At 28.4% G+C, this 23,810-nt stretch overlaps 2 protein-coding genes across 2 annotated transcripts; both read left to right on the top strand.

The window, feature by feature from the left end:
* Positions 1 to 7,727: 7,727 nt before the first annotated feature.
* Positions 7,728 to 11,697, top strand: LOC108320544 (transcription factor bHLH18). The gene is made up of 4 exons (XM_017551991.2): positions 7,728 to 7,916; positions 8,002 to 8,172; positions 11,082 to 11,414; positions 11,520 to 11,697. Exons 1-4 carry the CDS (start codon positions 7,875 to 7,877, stop codon positions 11,589 to 11,591), a joined length of 618 nt encoding a protein of 205 aa, XP_017407480.1. The 5' UTR covers positions 7,728 to 7,874; the 3' UTR covers positions 11,592 to 11,697.
* Positions 11,698 to 18,722: 7,025 nt separating this feature from the next.
* On the top strand, positions 18,723 to 21,144 carry LOC108320578 (transcription factor bHLH25). The gene is made up of 4 exons (XM_017552026.2): positions 18,723 to 18,824; positions 18,914 to 19,243; positions 20,206 to 20,553; positions 20,837 to 21,144. Exons 1-4 carry the CDS (start codon positions 18,786 to 18,788, stop codon positions 20,915 to 20,917), a joined length of 798 nt encoding a protein of 265 aa, XP_017407515.1. The 5' UTR covers positions 18,723 to 18,785; the 3' UTR covers positions 20,918 to 21,144.
* Positions 21,145 to 23,810: the final 2,666 nt, after the last annotated feature.

Genomic DNA, 23,810 nt, shown 5'->3' with positions numbered 1-23,810 from the left:
TTCTTATTAAGAATATTGAATGATGAAAAAATTATTTAATTATATATATATATATATATATATATAAAATATGAGAAATTTTAACGTTTAACTTTTCACGCTCATAGAAATATATTTGTAAAGAAATAATGTAATAATTGATAATATTTTTTATACAATCCATTATATACTTACACCATAATAAATTTTAGTGCAAAATGTAATTAATTATATTATAAGTATTATATTATTATTTTTAAAAGAGATTATGTCAAACCCTGAAAATGACACCTGGAAGGAAGTGATAGATGTCTCAAAAACAAGAGAGTGAGCATTTTATAGAATTTCTCAAACCACAGCTCATCTCATTTTCTTAGAAATCTGCATCTCTCTAAAACTCAAGCCTCTAACTTTTCTCCTCTTTCTCTCTAGAAATTCTTCATCCCATTTCATTCTTTTCTTCAACCAACCACTGTTTAAGCAAACTAGGAGTCAAGATCATTGTTTTCCACCGATCAAAATCAAGCTTAGAGTTGGTAAGTTCATCCTCTTCTTAGAAATTCTATTTTCGGGCACATGCAAGCCAAGTTTCTGGTTGCATGTGTTCATCAGCTTCTTCTTATTTCTAATCACTTTCTGGTATTTGGGTTGGTCTGTTATCGCAAATTGGAGAACTATAGGTTCTTGAGATTTTCTGGTATTAGGAGCAAATTTCTGAAAGAGTTGTTTGGTCCGGTTAAGAGGTAAGGGAAGCTAGCTAATTTAATTACTTGGTTTTAATGTATGAAAGTGATTTGGATGATTTTGTATGAATGTAAAATTGGATAAATTAGGTGTTCAGTGTTGTTGGTGTGGAATATTGATGTTGTGTTTATGATGATTTTGTTTCTGCATAATTCTGGTTCAGTGGCCGAGTGAAATTGGTAAGGTTTGGTGTTGATCCTAACTCTGTAGTTATTCTGCAGAATTATGTATTTTGCTGAAGGTCTTTAATTGACCGTTCGGCTTCTCTCTGGTGTTCGGTCTTAACTGAGTTCTGCTATTGTGGATTCTCAGTTAATGACCGCTCGGTCTAGTGTTGATTTTTAATTTAATATAGCGTTCGGTCTGTCATATACTGTAACTGTTAGTGACCACTCGATCTCGATAGTGCTCGGCTAGATGCCAACACTCGGTTTCAGTAGTGCTCGGTGATGCACTAAGCACTCGGTCTCATCATATTACAAAAATTAGGTAACTGAAATTGAAACTAAGAGTGTTCGGTCTAAGCTCGTAGTATTCGGTTTAAGCTCTTAAATTTTGATTACAAACTTTAACATTTGATTATGTCCAATTATAGATGTTCTATAGTATTTCGTCAATTCTTTGGATTCTGTCTAGTAATTACAATTTGGTTATAGTTTTTGAATAATAAGAAAATTTTCTGTCTCACAATAAGTATTTCGTTCAGTCAAGTTCACCATAGGGAAACAATATCCCATACGGTCATGTTCGCCGATAGGAGGGGTTATACCGTCCGATTTTGTTCATAATAAGTGTTGATATTTTCGAGTCAGTTGTGCTCAATGGTGATGTTATTTTAATGTTCGGTTTGAAGTTATTGAAAGGTGTTATGGATGACAAAATATGTTGTTTATGAAGTATAGTATTTAAAATGTGATATGAATGGAATAGTATGAATATGAAGAAGTATGATGTGATTTGTATTATATGGATATGAACGAGTGTTCCAAGGAGGAATATCTCAGAAATGGTTACGGAATTGTAAAGTATGAATATGGTCAGACTAAGCTGTCGTTCATCCTGACATTCTAATGGTCACCGAGTCTCAAGTAGAGAATGGTGGTGCATATGGTGAGAATAGCAGGAGGTCTGGTTGCGTATAGCTTGGGGTTCCAACTATCGGACTAAACTCATGTGTAGACTTGGGTTTCCAGCTATAGTGAGGGATGAAGGGCTAACCTCGTGTGGCGGTTTGGGTTTCCAACAATGATAATTCTGATGATTTTCCAGATTACCTTTCCACGAGTGCAAGAACGTCGTAGCTACATAATTCATACAGTCCGAACAGTCAAAGTGAAAGTGGTCGGTTATAATATGTTGGTGTGATTTCTGTAGAAGTATTATTGTTTTATGTGTTTGTATGAAATGAATGTTTACACAGTTAATTAAATTACACTAGCTTACCCTTATTTCCTGTCTTATCATGTGGTCCATTCGGTCGTCTTTGTCTTTGCAATGATCACCCGGTGGGTGTGAGCAGAAAGTGCAGATGACTCTCTGGAGCAAGCGTTAGAAGAAGAAGGTAGTTTAAGAGCAAAACCGTTCGGTCTTGTACTCCTGTTGTATTTGTGTAGGACCGTTCAGTCGATACACTTCTTGTATGACCGATCGGTAAGCTCTTTTGGTGTGTAGTAGTATTGTTTCTGTAAAGTTTTTAATTTATGGTTATTTTAGGATAACTGTAAATTAACTTTACTTTTCCTTGTAATTGTTTTATTTTATTGTAAATGTAAAGACCCTTAAGTATAGTTTAAAGCTATATTTTTGGGATGTTACAGATTATGAATATAATTTAATATTTTATTAATATATATTTTATATTATAAAAAATATAATTTTGTAAAATACTAACATTTATTAAAATTTAAAATACAATTAAGTGATTTAATATTTTATTAATATATGTTTAATATTGAAATAAAATAAATGATAATTAAAGCAAAAATATTAAAATAATAATAACAATATAAAATTTAAATTATGATATTTTATAAAGTACTTTATTTAATATATACTTTTCTGAAATATAAGTTTTTATTTAATAATAGTTTTTATTTTAATTTACAACTTATTTTATATCTAAATTATATTTTAAAAATTATTTCTACATCGAATTATTTAAAAAAAATGAAAATTATTTTTTAAATAACTATAAAAAATTATTTAATAATATCTATTACATTCATAACTATATTTATATTATTTTAATTAATCATAGAAAAACATCATAAAATATCATTAACATCCATAACTAAGGGTGAATTGTTTCATATTACGGTTCATAACTACATAAAATTATCTTTCAAAATACATTTGAAACAAATTTATAAATACTTCAAAATATAACTAAAGATCTAATACATATTTTTCAAAAGAATCAACTCAAGATTTTTAAGATACTTCAATAATAATTTTTAATTTTTTTATTTCAAATCCAGTATTATCTATGCTCAACTCTTATCTTTGTTCCTAGTGCTGTTAAAATGGGTTGTAACCCGCAGGCCAACCCGACCCATCATGAGTTTGAGTCGGGTTGGGTTTGAAAAAAATGTAATTTTTTTATACAAGTTAGTTTATTCACTTAGAACCCAGCTCACTGGGTTTGGACCCGTGGTGAGTTGAATTGGCTCACCAACCTACCTAATCTAATTTAATTTAATTATTTATTATTTTTGTATTTAATATTATTAGTTAGTATTTTTTTTATTATATTGTAGATGATGATAAAGAAGATGTTTCAAGAGAGAAAAATATTATAGATTTATCTATTCAAGACTCTAGTATTATAAATGGACAAATGATAAAAAAATTATCAATATCAAAAACTTATTTATTCGCCTTTTATATATGTTTTTGGATTACTGATACTTTTTTTTATTTTGAATTGTCTTTCGAATTTAACATCATTTTAGTGTGAAATTTATTTAGATTTGAATTTAAAAAATTATATTTTTTTACTTTTAAAAAACTTATAATTAAATGAATCAGTGAGTCAACCCGTTTAATCCACTAACCCGTGGTGGGTTGAGCCGGGTTCAAATTTTTTCAGCTCACTAATAAGTGAGTCGGGTTTGGTTGACTCATTAAGTGACCAATCCGTGGTGAGTCAGGTCTGGTCGAGCCGGATTACCTGTTTTGACATTATTTCTGTATATAAAATATATTATTATTATTACACGAGGGAAGAAATAAAATATGGACATATATAAAATATATATTTTATGCAAATACTTATATGATTCTTATCTTTATCTTTCGTTAGGAATATTGAATGATGAAAAAAAACTTATTTTGATTATATATATAATATGTTTGTGTGTGTCATTCTTGAGGATTGAAAATCAGCTAAATATATAAACAATAAAGTTAAATTTAGGATATATAAGAAATTTTGACGTGGAATTTTTCACACTTGGTCAGTCCGGGATAGTTTGAATCTCGAATTTTAAACAAATACAAAATGTTAATAATAAACCCCAATGACAATATCCGCTGCTCTTAAGTTATGTAAATGTTTTTTTCATATAAAAATTTACTACGCTATCACTAATATAGATATACATTGAGTTTTTTTGAACTAAATCTCATTAAAGATTTAGCAGAAACATTTTGGACTTGGTAAAACCTTTCACTTGGAAAATGTATTTTGAAAATTATTTTTTAAATAATTATAAAAAAGTTTATTTTTGTAACATCCCAGAAATATAGCTTATAACTATATAAAAGACTCATTACATAATAATATTATAGACCAGTTACTGGAAATAAAATTGACTTACAATTATCCTAAAACACCCATAAAAAAATTAAAACTTTTATACAAAGATCCTATGCTAACACAAACCATGTATAAGACCGAACGGTCTTATACTAAACGAATAAATCCTCTCCTTCCAGCGCTTACTCCACAAAAACATCTCCTCCCTCTGCTCACATCCATCGGATGATCATTGCAAAGGAGAATACCAAACGGACAACATGACAAGACAGAAAGAAGGGAAAACTAGTGTAATTTAATATTCGTAAAAACATACAATTCAAACAACCACTTGACCAAACCGTCCGGACTAGTATGAATATGTAGCTATGACCGTTCGTGCACTCGTGGGTGAAGTAACTGGAAACACCCTCAGCTGCCACACGAGGTTAGTCTGTTATCCCTCACCTTAGGTCAAGGTAAACATACCGCCCAGGCTAGGGCCTCCTGCTATTCTCACGACATGTCTCACAATTCTCTACTTGAGAATTTGTGACCATTAGAATGTTAGGATGAACGCCAAAACTAAGCTTCCCATATTCATACTTTTACCACGTTGGAACCACCACTGAGACATTCCTCCTTGGAATTCTCTTTCACATCACGTTAGAAATATCATACCATACTTCAATACCAACATACTTCCTCATCCATAACACATTTAAGTAAAATCAAAACAAACAGTAAAACAACCATCACCCTTGAACATGACCGAACGGAAAAGATCAACATAACCTATGAACAAGACCGAACGGGAGAACACTCCCAATATGTGAACATGACCGAACGGTCATTTAAAGAGGAAGACTCAAGCATGAGCCGAACACGGTTTTAGGGCCGAACACTATAACAATCGAATAATAAGTTAAACCGAACACTTGAATCTTAGGCCGAACACTTATAGTTTAGACCGAACACTATTGGCTTAGACCGAACACTTTAGGCCGAACACTATTGGCTTAGGCTGAACACTATTGGCTTAGACCGAACACTATTAGCTTAGGCCGAACATTTAGGGCTTAGGCCAAACACTATTAGCTGATACCGGATACTATTATAAGACCAATCACTAAAAAAATTGTAACCGAACGGTCATTAACACGTAAGGCTCACAAGAGGCCGAACGCAGTTAAAATCGATATACAAGTGCAAGAACAAGTACCAGACCGAACGCTATACTAGAAGCAATACCAAAACATACCCGAACATTATATTCAATCGAATACTAACATAAGGACGATTGATCATTAACTGAAGCTCTACCAAAAGCATAACTCAGTTAAGACCGAACACAAAAGTAAGGTCGAACGATCAACAAGGCACCTTCAGCGAAACTGCATAATTCTGCAGAATGTCTGCAGAATTATGATCAACACCAATCTTTACCAATTTCCTTCATTCTTCCCAACTTCTAATCCTCCAAACTTGTATTATACAAACCTATACACTACTCTAAGAACATCTAAACATTCCTCACAATACACTCGACCATAAACCAGAAATTATGCAGAAAGACATTCAATCATGAACACAGTACATTCCAATAGTGTTGAACACACAATCATTCAATTTCACATACATGCAGAACCATCAAATAGTATTTTCATACATCATAAACAAATCTATTAAATTAACTAGCTTCCCTTACCTCTTAATCGGATCAAGAGTTCAACAACTGCAAAATTTTGCTCACAACACCAGAAAATCCTAGAACCACCTGTAGCTCACCGATTGATGAGAGAGATCAACCAAAAGACTAAGAATAAGATCAGAAATAGGAAGAGGAAGCTAATGAACACATGCAACTAGAATCGTGGCTTGCATGTACTCAAAAGTTTCAGAATTTTCACAAGAATGAAAGAGGATGAAACTTACCAACTATAAACTCTAATTTGATTGGTGAAAGAGAAAGTCCTTGACTCCTTGATTGCTTAAGCACGGTTTGATTGTTGAATAGGTAGAATGAAATGGAAGAAATCTAGAGAGAAGAAGGAGAAAAAGAGAGATCAAAAGGTTGGAGAGATTGTGCATGCAGAGAATGAGACTAATTTTTGAAACTTTCATTTATATATGACTCTGAAAACCGAACAGTCCAATCCTATGCATACACCTGTCTTCTCCAATTTCTTAAATTTTTCAGTCCTTACAATTTTATCATACCTAGTACCCTCGTAATAAAAATTTTAACTTATTTTCTCAATTTAATCAATTTCTTTTTCTATTTTTTTCCTTTTTTTCTTTTTCATTTGTTTAATTAAATTTTCGGTTTAATATAATTATATTTATATATTTTAATTCATTATATAAAATTTTAATTTATACAATTAAATTATATAAAAATTAAATTTTTGAATGATTAAATCATACAAAAATGAAATTTCTATATGTTAAGTGATACAAAAAATATATTTTTTAACATATATCATTTAATAAGTATGATATTAATTAATAAATACTTAATATAATTATCATTTGTAAATAAGGGTAAACTGATTTACATTATAATCATGATAAGATTGTCTTTCAAATCATATTGAAATGAATTCATAGCTGAGAATTTTAAAATTTTAAAATAAAAAGAAAGTAAAAAATTCAAAACATATGTTCAATTATTTCAACTAATATTAGAGTCTAAGCAAAATTAATGAAATAAAATATTTTACACTAAAATTATATTTTTCATTACTATATTAAAAATAAAATATATTCCTTTTCCCTTTACAAAACCCACTATTTATTCCCCTCTGTTTTTTTTTTCTACAAACAATCCGTAAACATAAAGTACAATTCAATAAGGTATCAATCTTGCTTGTCTATGTTTTTTCTTTATTTATAATCATCAAATAAATTTCTATATATTTAATTTTTAACTATCCTAATAAGATAAAGAAGAGAAAGAATAATAATAAAAAAATATATATGTAGAAGCAGATAAAGAAGAGACTACAACCTAGGAAACCACCTTCTACATTGGGTAATGAGAAACTGACAAAATTAACCCTCGATGGCTTTTATTTTATAATAAAACAGCAGCGATGTCCTAACATAGAACACGCGAACCACGCTATCCGTCTGACCCTGCGCTGGATGATGACACGTGTAAAACATAAAATTGAATGGTGAAGATGGAACGAGCATGTTTAGCGAGTATTGTAGAGATATATATATATCCATAACCACGCCACCTTCCAATCTCATCTTCCAGCACACTATATTTTTTTTTTTTTCTATTTATGTTTTTTCATGACTCCAATTCACACACACTGCACCTCTTCACTCTCTTCACTCCCTCACTCACCTTACAATTACTAGATCCAACCACTTTCTCTCTCTTTCTTTCTCTCTCTTGAAATCAATGGAGGAATCAGGGGAAAATTGGCCTTCTGATTCTTACTTGGTAAAACTATGATACTATGTATATGAGATATGAATTACTATGTTTATGTCTAAATCTGTCGAACGATGATGTTTGTTGTGCATAGGAAGCAGGTGATGACGTTAAGGATTTCTGTTTTGATGATGAAGAATTCGCGAGCGAGGAGGATGAAGGAGATTCATTTCCTGAGATGAAAAGTACGGACAGAAAACAACGACAACAGAAACTCAGGGAGAGGTTCCTTGCACTCTCAGCAACCATTCCTGGTTTTCAGAAGGTTAGTTTTTCTCAATTTTACTAACCATTATTGAATTTAATTTCTTCCACCGATTATTCTAAATATATATTACTTCTCAAAATCATTTTATTTCCTTTTATCATTCTTTATGAACTACTGCAAATCTTGTTTAAGAGGAAAAATATTGAATTTAAATGTATTTATTATTTTATTCTATTCTTAAAAGTTAGTTCGCTTTTTTAAAGTTTATCTGTGTTTTTTTTACCTTAACAAAGTAGATTGATAGATTAATGTTGTTGTGTTTGAACTATTTTTGTTAATTTGAAAATACATATAATGGTAGGAAATGTCACTTCATATTGGCTGGTTAATGATTTCTACTGTATAAAATAAAAGGAAAAAAATAATATCTCGACACATTTTTTTATAATATTTTAACACAGCGTGAATTTTAATTAGATTTAGAATATGTTAATATAATAATAAATAAATAATAAATTAACAAAGAAAAATGATATATATATATATATATATATATATTGTATTAAAATTTTGTAAAAATAAATCGTGTAAAAATATTTTTCGAACAAAAACTTAAAGGTGTGGTGTGGTAGATTAACTTAAACCTATTTTTGATAAACACTCATGATGTATTTGTTTGCATGGTTGTGCGTGTAAATAGTTTTTGTCTTTTCTTTCTTCAAAAGTAAAAAGTCAGAAGTTCTAGGTGTGTTGTCAAGTTGTCCTAAATATATATATATATATATATATATATATATATATATATATATATATATATATATATATATATATATTATTTATTTATTTTAAATTGTTGATATTATGCATTACACTAAATAGTGTCCTACAATTACTTTTTTAAAAAGATTTGTGACACAATTTTAATTTATTATCATAGTAATCCAACCTGGTAAAATCCTTAAAATCAGTATTTTGATATTATTTAAAAATAAAAAAATTAACAATCTGGTACAGCTTACGTCGGCTATAAAAAAAAAGCAATTCTTTTTTCTTTTTCTTGAAATTATATCCATGTATCTTAGTCAATTAATCCAAATAGAGTAGTGTCTGAGCAGTATAAATTCTTAAAAATAATATTTGTAGAAAAAAAATAAGACATGACACAGGATGACGGTTGCTTCTTGAATTCGTAATAAATATTATATTTTAATATAATTGAACATTTATTAATGAAACATTGGTCCTTTAATTATTAATTAGAAGAAGCTTGAAAGTGAAGCTATTTTCTCAGGAATGAATTATTTATCGTGAAAGATATGCTAATAGTATAATATAAGCAAAGTAGCTAATGAAGTCAATGTCTTATGGTCTTTGATTTATAATTTTCTTTAGGATTTTAAAAGCACTTAATTGGGGGACCACTGGTTTGAAACATGCTGTATCCAAAGAAATAGGAAATTAATTTAAACCAAGGATTGAATGAGATTAAATTGCATTTCTCAAATACAGTACGTAACAGTATAACTTTAATTTTTAAAATTTCGATTAAATACTTTTGGTTACCCAATTATCATAACTATTATATGATTTTGATTCTTTTTCTATCAGTAACTATTAACCTGATAAATAAATGGCTTGCAAAAAAAAAGTAAAACAAAAATTAAATAATTTTTCCTATAATAATGTGACCTTTAATATATGTAAATGGAATCACGTAGCACTTCCGTATACTAAGTGACGTTGTTATAATTTTATAAATTGTTAGTATATGTTAATTATAAATTACATTTTATTAATAATGAAAGAAAAATAAACAATAACATTGAAAAGAAAAATAATTAAGCCTAAAATAAATGCTGAAAAGTTAGAGTTGAGATTGGAACGCCTTACTGCATGATGGGAGAGCATAAGGGAGAAATAAATAAAAAAGAAAAAAGAGAGAAATATGAGTAATAAAGGAAGATGGATAAAATGTATTGCATTATCTCATACTAATTTTAAAACTATTTTACTCTCTTACTAGAGCAAAAAAAAGTGCAAATATTTATCACTAATAATTGAGAAATTATATATATATATATATATATATATATATATATATATATATAATACTAGATAAATTAATAATGATATATAATAGAAAATGGATAAATATTCAACATCTTTGCTTATTCTACTCAATAAAATTTATACCCATATCATATTTTTATCACTACTAATTGCAAAAATCATGTATTAGCGTATTAATACATAAATTAATAATTATGTATATAATAGAAAAAGAATACTTAAAAATATATAATGTAAATATTCAACATCTAATTGGATTATCTTTTATACATAAATATTTCAATTATTTTTATAATATATTTACATTGTATTTATTATTATTTTTTAAAATATATTATAATCTATATTTAATAACTTATTATATTATTGATAAATACACTATTAATTTTAATATCAGTGTTAATAACTTATCAATAACATATTATAATGCTAATAACATATATAACTACTATTGGTCGGCAATCATATAATTTTAAAAAAATACCAAACACAATAATATTCTAATATATATATATATATATATATATATATATATATATATATATATATATATATATATATATATATATATATATGTATATGTATGTATATTTGGCTCTATTCTTGTTATTTTCTTAAATAAAACTTTTCCTAATAAAGAAATTTGATCTTTGCATACTAAGTTTTTCTTTTATTATTTTGTCACAATGGTAGTGTGTGCATTTATTTTACAGTGGTAGAAGAATTTTAGTGTGTGTATATATTTAGGGTTTACTTCATAAATCTGTTTCTTCTTTAACATATTTACTTGAGAAAACTGCGACATGAAACATATTTTCATCAACACAATCCTACGACGATCTAACAAAAGCTTCACTGTCTCTGTTTTCGTAACTGATTGACAAATGAATGAAAAGATGGACAAGAAATCGATTCTAGACAAAGCCAGCAACTACGTGAAACAGCTTGAGCAACGAGTGAGAGAGCTGGAACAAGAAGTTCAATCGAACAAGGTTTGCGCGAGCAGCAGCAGCTCCAGCGAAGTGAATTCCAATGGATCAAATCAAATTCTTCCAGAAGTGAAAGTGAGAGTGTTGCAGAAGGAAGTGCTGATAATAGTTCACTGTGAGAAACAGAAAGGAATCGTGCTCAAAATACTATCACACCTCGAAAATATCAATCTATCTGTGCTCAACAGCAGCGTCTTGCGCTTTGGAAAATCCACCATCGACATCACCATCATTGCTCAGGTACACATTCTTCTATTCAGTTCAGCAGCTACATCTTATGACATTTTTTGATAATAAATAAATAAATAAATAATGAATTAAGATGCATTATTATGTGTGTTGCAGATGGGAGAGGGATACCAGATGGGAGTGGATGAGCTGGTGGAGACACTGAGATTAACGATCTTGAATCAGTAGGCTGAGCTAATTGTACTGTTTGAGAAACCTAGTAATAAACTGTCTAGTTTACTCTTTTCGACACATTCTTTTATTAAGTAAATTTCATGATCATGTCGCTGTTAAAGACGTCACTCTCGATATCTATCTTTCACAAATAAAAAAATATTTCGAAAATAGCATTTGTGGGACAGATTCATTGACCTATGCACTGATTAATTTTAAGTTTGGGTGTATTAGATTTGGCACACCTTTCGAATTCAACCATTTTCCATTGTTTTTTCCTTGACCACGTCTAATTTTCTCAATCTTTTTATATGAGAAAGATATATTGGATAGATTGTGTAAGCTACATGAGTCGTCTACGTAGGAAGATTCCAACATAAATCGGAGAGATTCGATATTAAGATATATAAGTTAAATATGTATATGTGTGGGCCGGTGAAGAGTGTATTGGAAATCTTTCATCAATTAATTAAAGTTATAAATGGATTTTTACTTTACAAGTCTATTTGGTAAGTTTGATTTACATAATTCTTAAAATTTATCCACATAAAAAAATTAATATTAATTTTAATATCAAACCTTAAAATTTATTACATTTATTTTGTTTGGGTTTTTTCAAAAGCTTAACATTTTATCCACATCTACCAATTAATAATATTTTAATGAGATATTTAAGTTTGATAAAACCTCAATTATTTATAATTGTCAATGAATTATGTATTGTGTTAAGAAGTGTGTACTTTGCATGACAACGTTATAAACTTCAAGCAAGAGGAGTTACATCATGTCTTCTCTCTATGACATTTTGTGAAGTAGAGGATGGACATTCTTGACCATTTTGCTCCCAACAAAGCCCAAAGTCAAGTTCTTACTAGTCAGCATTACTACTTTACTACATGGATTGAAGTTAAGTCTTTAGCAACCATTACTGCACAATAGGTACAAAATTTTTCTAGACAAACATAGTATGCTTGTATGGTGTATCACATACCATTATCATCTATAACGAGAGACAATTTATTGACACAGATGTTGGGAATTCAAGCGTGAGTCCAAGTCCCACATTGGATAGAAATGAGAAAGAAGACCAGTATATAAAGGTGAAAGACTCATTAACCTATTGCCTTAAGGATTTTTGGTAGAGAATGGTGTCGAATCCTTATATAGTTGACTTATCGATAGACCCAACAACATATTAGTTGAGTTTTATGTTGATCTCAATATTAAACATGTAACGGGTTCAGTTGGACATCCCAATAGAAAAGTTGAAGTCAACAACAAAGTTATCTTGAAAAAGAGGTTGGATTCAACTTGCTAGTTGAAAAATGAGAAAGTAGAAATAGGCCATACACAAGGATAATGATACTTTGACAATATTTTTTTGACAACATTTTAACATCATCTATGTGTCATTCTGGGATTGGTCCATATTAGTGTTTATGAATATTTATTATTGATTGTGAAGTAATTTTGGACCGATGACATATAGATGATGTTAAAATGTTGTCAAAAAAATGTTGTCAAAGTATCATTATCCTAACAATACATAATATAAAATACAAAACCGACTTAAAAACTCATTGTATTAAGATTTTGAATTTATATTTACGTTGTATAAAATTAACGTAGGACTCATTTATAAAGAGCTCACAAATATCTTTTTGATAGATATTTTAAATCACAGTGTTTGATGTTAATATCTTAATATTTTATTTAGGTTTAATAAGAATTTATCGATGAATGTTAGAGTCTACACTGTAAAATTATTCTTCTTAAATTATTGAAGAGTGAGTAGTAAATAATAAAGTTACATATATTTTTTCTCGTAATATTTTTATTTACAACCAAAATCTCATGGTACTAAGAAAAATAACGGTAGTACAAGAAAATTAATCTGTGATACAATCAACTTAGAAAAATACTGGATGAGAGAAAAGAAAAATATTAGAATCGATTCCTAAACTAAAATGGCTTAATCTTAGTAATGGAAATAAGGAATTTTGAAGTGTATTAAGATATTAATTGAGAACTATATATATTAAATAACTATAGGTGTAAGGTTAAATTAAAAGTATTTTTCTCCTGTTATATGACAAAAAAGGCCCAAATATAATGGTCCAACTTTGAGACCAATCTAATGCTCTTCAAAATGTTACATTTGTTTGGTGAAAATTCATGGTCTGTGTTATGAACTTTTCAGAGAACACGTACAAATTATCTTTGAAAATGTTTTCTAACCCCACCCAATTTTAGAAATATTTTGATTAATAAAAAAGTAATTTTTTGTATTTTAAAGAGAAAAAAGATATTAAAAGACAAAATAGTAAATGTAAAGCATGTATAAAAATTTTGGGATGTCAAAATAATATGATCATTATTTTTGACGTGCATTCAAACTCTAAATGTGAAAAGAGGGACAAAAGAATGTTGATAAAGAAAAAGTGAAATTACTGAATATAGTAAGCACTGAATTCTTAAAAATTATTTTAACAGAAAATAATTTAGGTTTATTTAATATGCTTTGATGCAAAGGAACATCTTTCTCCGATACAAGTAAACACATATCAGAAAAAGATGGAAAACAACAAAGAAGTGTAAGAAGTATCTGAAATGTGAAATGTGGCTTTCGTACATTATTCATATATAGATCTTGGACCAACAATGGAGGTTGTGACTTATCATATACTATTATATTGTTGACCATGACATGAGATGAACCCATAGTTGGCATGAGTAAGATGTGAGCATACATCACTTTTCGAGGTATTCAAAACCCTAATTAATCACTTTTTTTATTATATATATATATATATATATTACTTTTATTACTCATTTACTCGTTGTAATATTTTTGTAAATATGTTTTATTTCTAAGCATGCTAAAATAGGTTTTGAAAGATTTTGATGTCGTATGCCATATATTTATATTTATTTTATAAAAAAAGTAAAAAAAGATAGTATCAAAAGAATATAAAAAATATGTGTGTCAAATATCATTTCTTATATTATAAATATGTCTTATTACTAATTAATGTGAAATTTTTAATATATAATATAATTGTTTTTTCATCGGTGATTTAGTTTATAGTTCCATGGTAGCCATTCGGAAATGCTTGAATACTTTCTACAAGCCTTTTTAAATATTAAAAATAAAGAATGTAGTTTCAAGAAAGGTATTTTTGTTGGAAATAAAAAAGAAAAAAAGAAAGAGGAGGTGCAATAGGAAAAGAAGGAGTGTGAATAGTATTTATGAATTGTGAGATAGTTGGGCTCGGGCCGTACTATACGTGTCCATTTACTCTTTTTTTTGGGGGGGGGGGGGGGGGGGGGGGGCAGAGTAGTAATTTCGATCAGTATAATATGTGGCTGGATTGTTTTCGAAAAACAAAATATAAACGTTATGTATACTAAATAAATTAGAGAATACACAACGTGCTAAATATAGATAGAGAAATAGCAATGACAAAATTTAACCTTAACAAATTATAAATTTAAATTGTTTCTCTTAAAAAATAGTAAAAGAAATTATCTTTCCAGATAAAGCTTTTCTTCTCTTCATATTTATATTTATTATTATTATTATTAGAATGTTAAAAAAGATTTTGAATTGAACGTAATTTTTTGTTAGAATAATGATACTTTCACAATATCTTTTTATAATATTTTAATATTATTTACGTGTGATTGGTCCATGTTGGTGTTTATAATTATGATTATTGATTGTGGAATAATTTTGGACCAATTACAGAATGACACGTAGAAAAAAATGTTGTCAAAGTATTATTATTTTTTTATATGATTGGGTTTAGATTTTATTAATATTGTATTTCTAATAAACATTTTTTTCTTATTAAATCCAACAATATCTTGTTGAAGAAGATGAAAATATAGCAAAGATAAAAAGCATTGTTCTGTATAGATTGTTGAACAATCGCTATCATGTAATACATGTTGTCCTTTTGTATATGTTTTGTATTTGATACGGTGTCGTTATATAGTTGAACACTCACTGTCCCTGCACAATCTGTTTCTACACTTGGAAGCTGGGGTTTTCCGATAACATGCATATATGACAATATCTGTTGCAAATTTTGAGGAAACACCCTGCAGTAACAAATTTTTTATTAAAAACATTTCTTATTAAAAAATTTAAAACAATAAATTTTTGAATTTTCGTCTTTGTAATGTTTAACTTTTGTTGATTTAGAATGTGTGAGACATTTGGTAAGAGATATATTGATTTTCAAGAAAATATTCACTAAATTTTTTATGAATAAGAGAATAGCAGAAAAATATAAAAGAAAAGAGTTTATTTTTTAAATTATTTCTGAGTTACTTAATATATTTTTAGTATACGAAAAATTTAGATAATTGTATGTAATAGAAGAGTGTATAATTTTTTAATAAAATTGTAAAGGAAGAGTTTATAGTTTTGTTGTCATAAAATTATATAAAAATTTACAAATTTTATAAAAAAAATTATATTTTTCAAAGATTATTTTGATATTACATATAATTCTAAATAACTTTCTTATTTATATTTAAAGAAGTAGTTACAGAAACAGTTAGATTCCCACCACATATTTAATAATAGGTTTAAAAGAATTATACAGCTGTTGTATTTTTTTCTTTTTGCAGTCTGCAAAGGTGCTATCATAGGGTCATCTTCACGAATGGGGGGTCCAACCCTTCTCCTATTGTGAATCTGCTTTCATAGTGTACCTTTCTTCATAATTCATGATCTTTTTGAAATAGTTATGCTATATACTACACCTACTCTGTCACCTATATTACATTCAAATAATCCAAACTTAACCATACTTTTAGTACTTTATACATGTAGAATTCTATTTCAATATTCTATATAAGGTTTCAAATTTATACTTTAGGAAAGAGAAGAATATGTTGATCCATCCGGAATGGAATATTTTGGAGGTTTATTGAACAAGATAGAGTGGATAAAGTCTAATATGATTCTGATATCAGGTTAAAAAATAAAATTTAAGTTTAACTCAATCCCATAAATATATTTTAAATTTTAAAATGAAGTTTGCATTTACTTATATATTTTAAATTGATTTTAATTCTGGTCAACGTGAGACTTTCAACCATAACACTAATGAGACTTGAGTCGAATTATATAAAAAATTAATATTACTCTATATTTAAAATTTTAAATTAATGAGTTAATAGATCTTCAACTTTACCGTGATTCATTCTTTCATTTCTATTTAGTTAGACTCGCATTTAAAATTTCAACATCCTTTATAATTAACTATATTTAAAATTATTTCTTTTTCATAATTTTTTTTAATTAATAACCATAAATATATATATATAATATGGTAAATTTGTGTTGTTTGGATATTGTAGCTATAAAATTGACTGAGTTATAAAATTGATTTCTTATATACTAAATATTAAAAAATAAATTTTTTATATGTTAATTCTTTTTTAACATATTTTAAATCATTAAAATTAATATCTATAAGTGTAATTTAAGACATAACATAAGAAGAAAAAAAAAAGTAATCCTGAAAGAGAAATAATGATTATTATAATTATCTTGTTGTGAAGTGAAGAAGGTACAGATGCAAAGCAGAATACTGTCATTAATTTCAGCTGTTAGTTCCATTTATTTCATTCCCTATGTCCTCAACTCAATCACATCTGTCTTATGCTATGGACACATCCAATATTCTACCGACCTTTTCAGTATATTTTTCACATTCTCACGTCATCTTTATTTATTGTGTCTCCAAGCTAGGGTTATCACTCACTCACTATTCATCTACTATGCATAGGGTTTGAACCTTTTTATTTCTTTTTCAATTTTTGTTACACGAAGCACATCTATTACTTTCTCATTCTTTAGGTATTTCTCCCATAAATATTGATACTATGACAATATTTTTTGACAACATTTTAACATCATCTGCATGTTATATGTGATTAGTTCAAAATTATTCCACAATCAATAATAATAATCATAAATACTGATATGGACCAATCACAGAATAACACATAGATGATGTTAAAATGTTGTAAAAAAAATATTGTCAAAATATCATTATCCTTCTCCCATTTGATAATCCACTTTCATAATATATATAATAAGTTATATTAAAAATTGAAATTAAAAAATAAAATCAACATAATTAAAATATTACTCTTTAAAATATTTAAATAAATATTTCTTTTATTTAATATTTTTTAAATAATCACTTATATATAAATAAAAGAATGAAAGATTAAGGAGGTTTCAACCATGTAGAATACCAAGAAAAACATAAAAAGATGAAAAAATTGTAAACTTATGAATATTGTATCTTATTTTCAACATACAAAACTAACAAACAACACTCAAACGTTCCACAAGACAAAACACAATTGTGATACTTATGATTTTTACATATCAAAATATTAAAAAAATATATATTTAAACAATTGTATTGTAAGAAATATATTTAACATTCTATATCTATCATACAATATATTTGTAAGAAATTGATGTCCAACAAATTTTCGTAAATCATCTTTTCCACTAGAATCAACAATAGATATTTTCTCTTTTATAGTGTTTATTTCTCATGATTCCAAGACATAGCTAATCTTTGTAATTAGTTTGCTTAAAAACCTTAACAACAAAAACAACATATAGCATATGTGATGACAATAAGGATTAGAATGAAAGATAATAACATATGAGACCCTTATTTTTATCTCACTTCTAAACTAATACAGGACAAATTAAATACATGTTTTTGGACATAGACACCAATGAGAGTATGAAAATTTGTCACGTACAATCTTTCTTCCAGCAGATGATCCATACAAAGAGAGATACTCCAAGATAGAAAACTGCGATACCACGTGGATGTTTTCATTTACTTTTTCTTTTATCCATGAAAATTAAAAAACTATACACGTACTCTTCTACTGTGTACCACGTCTTACGTTATGTTATGTCCCAAGTCCCAACCTGCCAAACAGCTTTTTCCTCCGTCGACAACTCAGAGTCCTTTACCCTATTATTAGATGCTCCATCATCCAACGGTTCACATCCAGTATTATCTCTCACTGCACATTATCTTCACTTTAATACATCTTTATCATAACCATCCATTTAAAATAAATCCATAAAATATATGGTAGGTTTTCAAGCATTAATTCTAGAAGCACCAAGAAAAAACACAACCACATGCTCTCATGATGGAGGACTCGTGGCAAAACTGGCTCTCTCATTTGGTAATTACTCATCGTTTCATAAGATGATGTTTGTTCAGACTTGGATCGATCGTTGTGTAGCTAATTAACCTGTTTGTTTGTGTTGAAAGGGAATGAATGACAACTTTGGGTGCACCAGCAATAACGGTGTACTCTTTGAAGAGATGATGTGGTTGAATAGTACTGGGCAGGGATGTGATAGCTCCAATAAGGAGGTAGCATGTATGGAGGTAAAAGAGGAACATTCTAAGTGTTGTTGGCGTAAAAGGGGTGTCGAGAAGCATCAAGAGTTGGAGGCAAAGGGAAGGGAGAAGAAAGGAACAAAAAGGGCAAGAACTTCTTCTGAGATAGAATATCACATCATCTCTGAGAGAAAAAGGAGACAGGATATAGCAGAGAAATTCATAGCACTCTCAGCTACCATACCTGGCTTGAAGAAGGTATCTATTTATATTTTTTATTTTTTATCGATATATAGTCAGTATTATTTTGTTTCTTAGTGAGAGAAGTTGAACTTGTGATCTTTCTTAACTTTTCTTATAATCCTTGATAGCTTTCAAATATCAGTGAGAAAGTTCAACCTTCCTTCATTTTCCTTTCTAATTTTTATCACTGAATTAATCTCATACCTCCATGTATCTATCTATATATCTATGTTATTCAATCTTTATCCATGGTGTATACCTTCTCTTATAACACTAGTCATGGCACAAACTTTGATTTATGTTTTAATTTGTTAGTCTGAGATTGGAGTTATGAACTTCAGAGTGTCCAACACACTGACACAGTCTGTGTAAAGGGCATGAATTATACTAATTATCTAAACTATCACCTTTTGAGAACCATATTGAATCTTGCATGTGTTTTCTTTCTTAAAATATATATGTAAATATATTTTGTTATTGTATTTTAGTTAATTATACATTAAGTTTATAATTAGTTTTTTAAATATATATCTTAAGATTATTGTATTTGTTTCAAATCAGGAAATAAAATCAATTGAGGAAAATATTCTTAACATGATATCATAATCAGGTTAGAGTTTATTCTAGTAAGATTTGTATGGATATATTATTTCACTTACTATCGTACCAAAGTATCATTCATTAATGTTTAATCTTATATACGAGATGTACATATATTAGGTGAAGAGATTTGTTGGAAGTCTCACATCAATTAGTTATAAAACCAATTTATAGTATATAAATAGATACAAATCTTATTCATAAATTTGTTTTGTGAGATTAAATTAGGTTTAAAGTCCTCGTCAATCAAACCTAACACAAATTACCTCAATACTAGCTATTTTATATGTTTAAAGATTTTAATAGTTATTATAAGCTACTTTTTGAAAGCTGGTTTTTGACTCTCGGGGGTAAAAATATGCATTGTTAAAATATAGATAGACAAGGTATCAATCCTTGGGGAAGCCATAAAGTACATGCGACAACTTCAACAACGCATAGCAGTGTTGGAAAAAGCGAGCAACAATAACAGTGTAAAGCCGTTTATCATAGCCAAATCACACCTTTGTTCAGCATCATGTTCAGCAAATTCTAACATTGAAGTGCTCCCTGAAGTTGAAGCAAGTGGGTTAGAGAATGAAGTGCTGATTAGAATCTACTGTGAGAAACGAAAGGACATCTTGCTAAACCTAATGACCCTTCTACAAAGTGTTCATCTCTCAGTAACCAGTAGCAGTGTATTGCCATTTGGAAACTCTCTTCTCAACATTATCATTGTTGCTCGGGTAAGCCATTTGATTTGTGTTGTAGCATCCACAATATCATAATTTGAAATTATAAATATTGCCATAATATTAATAACTTCTACGGAAGTTCAATACACGTACAGATCACCACACTGTTAAGATATTGTCTGCTTTTGATCAAGTTTTCACAGATTTGCTTTTGATACCAGTTCAAAAGACCTCTAACCAATAGAAATATCTTACGTGTATATAAACTCATATCCATCTCTTATTTTATCTGATATCTCTGACTTTGTTTGTTCCTAACATAATTGTGATGCAGACGAGTGAGGAGTACAACTTGACGGTAACAGATTTGGTTAAGACGTTGAAGCAGAATCTTTTCATGTTTTATGAGGTGTAACTGTGTGATCGAGTTCTCCAACATTTGTTCATTGAATTGAAGTTCTCACGTTATCAATGATGTTACTGTTTCTTTGTTAACGTTTATTTCTTCGAAATGCTACAACACCGTGTCGGGAGATGGAACAAAAGGAAGGAAAAGATCAATAGATTCAAAGCTAGATCCATTATAAAGGTCTAATACTGCAAAACTTTTGTCAATGGTGTATAAGACTTAAACTTATACTCATATTATTTTAATCTGAAAGAATTAATTAACAAAGATAGTAGCTTAAAGTCCATAAATTTCTCTGGTAAAAAAAGGTTGTAGAAATTGGTAACTTGCGCAGTACAGTAAATGCTTAAATAATGTTATATTGTGTAAATGCAGAATTTAGATTTGTTTATGACAGAAAATTTTGAATCAATTATGTTTTCTTTTAAAGAATATTACTCCAACAAATAAAAAAAAAACAACTCGTTAAAGTAATAATTTAATTCATGTTGAAAATGCCTTCGTAATTGGATTGATATACTGATTTAGATAAATGTTTAAGATTGTAATGTTACTTAGGTTAAATGAATTTATATGCAGGGAAACATGTTGATGGACAAGGAGGATTCCATCACATGTGATGCTGTGCTTTATTAAATTCGATTAATGAAAATCATAATTACAAATATTAAAATATGGTAATTTACTTAGTGGAATACGCTTATAGTGAGTAGTAAAACTTTTATATAAAGAAAATAGTGAGGTTTTGTTAATTTCCACGTACCATAAACAAAAATATTATTATTATGATTGAAAAGTCGATGAAAATGTTCACTTTTGCTTTGTTATACTAAATGGAATGAAATATCCAATTTTTTATTTTCTGCAAACATAGTGAGTAGATTTTGATGTTAAATGTTTGATACGTATTTTTTAAAAGTCATCAAGTTATTAGTTTAGTTGTAATTTAATTCATTCTTAATAACCTTGATGCTTAAGGATCAGTGTGAGGGTGGAAAGAAATAAATAAATAACTAAAGTGATGTCATATAAAAATTATATAATTAATTTTATATTTCTAATACAATTGCATGTTTTGTTCTTAGTTTCATTTTTCCATTTATAATTAATGATATTTAGTATAAAAACATATAATATTAAAGTAGTCGTCTCGTCCTAGCATAGAGGAGGTGCATATAGTATTTTAAAAACTATAGTATTTGGGTTGTAAAACTAATCTATTTGAGTATTTTGTAGTATGTATGTATATATATAATACGTGTATTATACGTTTTTAGAGATGTTACTATTGCGTTCCATTTTCCAAGATAGACAGAAGCAACACATGCGCGAAAAGAACACAGACTGAAATTACCTATTTTGTCCTTTTCCAAATGAGAGGACCACGTATTTAGGATATAATTCATACTAGTTTTTTTATTTTGGTACCATTTTTCTTGCTATTTGATTCCTCCATAAAGTGTGATATATGGATATTAGATGTTAAATAATAATAATAATAATAATAATCTTAAATTAATTATTAAAATTATATTTTATTTTATCGTAATTTTAAAATTTGGCTTATTTTCTAATGAATAATTGTACGCATGTTTTATTTTCAAAAGCCACGTCTTCTTGTTTTATTCATCAAAACATTAAATTAGATAAATGTATATAATATTTTGTATCACTCTAACTTCATATCTAACATTTCCTTCGTAGTTTCGTAGTATATTATATAATTATCCAACAAAATTAAATAATATAAATTAAAATTTAATTTAATAAATTATAGATTAAATTTTATTTTTATTTTTTTCGAATAATAAATACAAAGATGATACCCACATCCCAATCTATTAATAGATATTGAAATATCTCCCTACTAATAATAAACGTTGATGAGTATCACTTTCATTCAAGATATCACTAGTACAAGCAGGCGAAAAGACAGCGATTGTTTTTCATTATAGGTTTGTCGGAACCGAGACAATAGGTTTGTTCCAAAACAGGTTGAATAAGCACCAATATATATAACGTTGTACGCTTCGGTTTTCGTATAACCGAGGCGTATAATGGGCGTCAAAATCCAAATTTTTTACTAGTGTATCTACAAACATGGATGTTTTTATATCCTTAATTCGGAGCACGATCCTTTACAACAGTTTTATTTTTGACAGCTGTTTGAAAAACAAAAATGATTAACTTGTATTTTCTTTTCTTATATTTGAATTTATAAAATAATATATATTTTGAAAACGAATATTTGTGGATTTTATTTTTTAATTGCAGAGGATCCAGTTCCAATACGTCTCATATTTGATTTCTTCTGTAGGCACTAAAATTATGAAAACTCGCATGAGTACAGTTCTTCTGACATGCGCAATCATAATAACACCATGCAATGGAATTCTGAATCATCATCACCTTGGATTCACAATTTATATTTATTTCATTTTATATTTAATTCTTGACTTAACAAAAATATGTATTAATGGAGTTTGAGTTTGACCTAAGAACAGCATGAGCTTCACACAGAGCTAACAGAAGCAGCAACACCTATTCTTATTGGTGTAATGTTCAGAAAATGCTTATTTATTCTTTCTCTTCTTGCTGTTTATGATGTTATATATAACTTTTTCCTGTTTTATCTCTTTTAGAGTGTGGAATTTATGGTTTTGTTTTGTTCGTGAAGACATTTATGAAGTTTATTTGTACCTTTCAAGTAGCAGGCCCATCACCCTGAGCTGCCATTGTTGACAATCAATGCTAGAAGAAAGGCATTTATGGTTTGATATGACAACATTTTCCATTTGAATTTTCCTGCATGAGAAAATCTTCATCTTCAATGCCTTTCAAAGAGATAATCTTCCTCACAAAACTCATTTCCACAAACACGGCATGTGCATACCTGTCC

The sequence above is a fragment of the Vigna angularis genome, chromosome 9, assembly GCF_016808095.1.
Source record: "Vigna angularis cultivar LongXiaoDou No.4 chromosome 9, ASM1680809v1, whole genome shotgun sequence".
NCBI lineage: Eukaryota > Viridiplantae > Streptophyta > Magnoliopsida > Fabales > Fabaceae > Vigna > Vigna angularis.
Note: the sequence above shows the minus strand (reverse complement) of the source record. Positions and strands in the feature narration are given on the sequence as shown.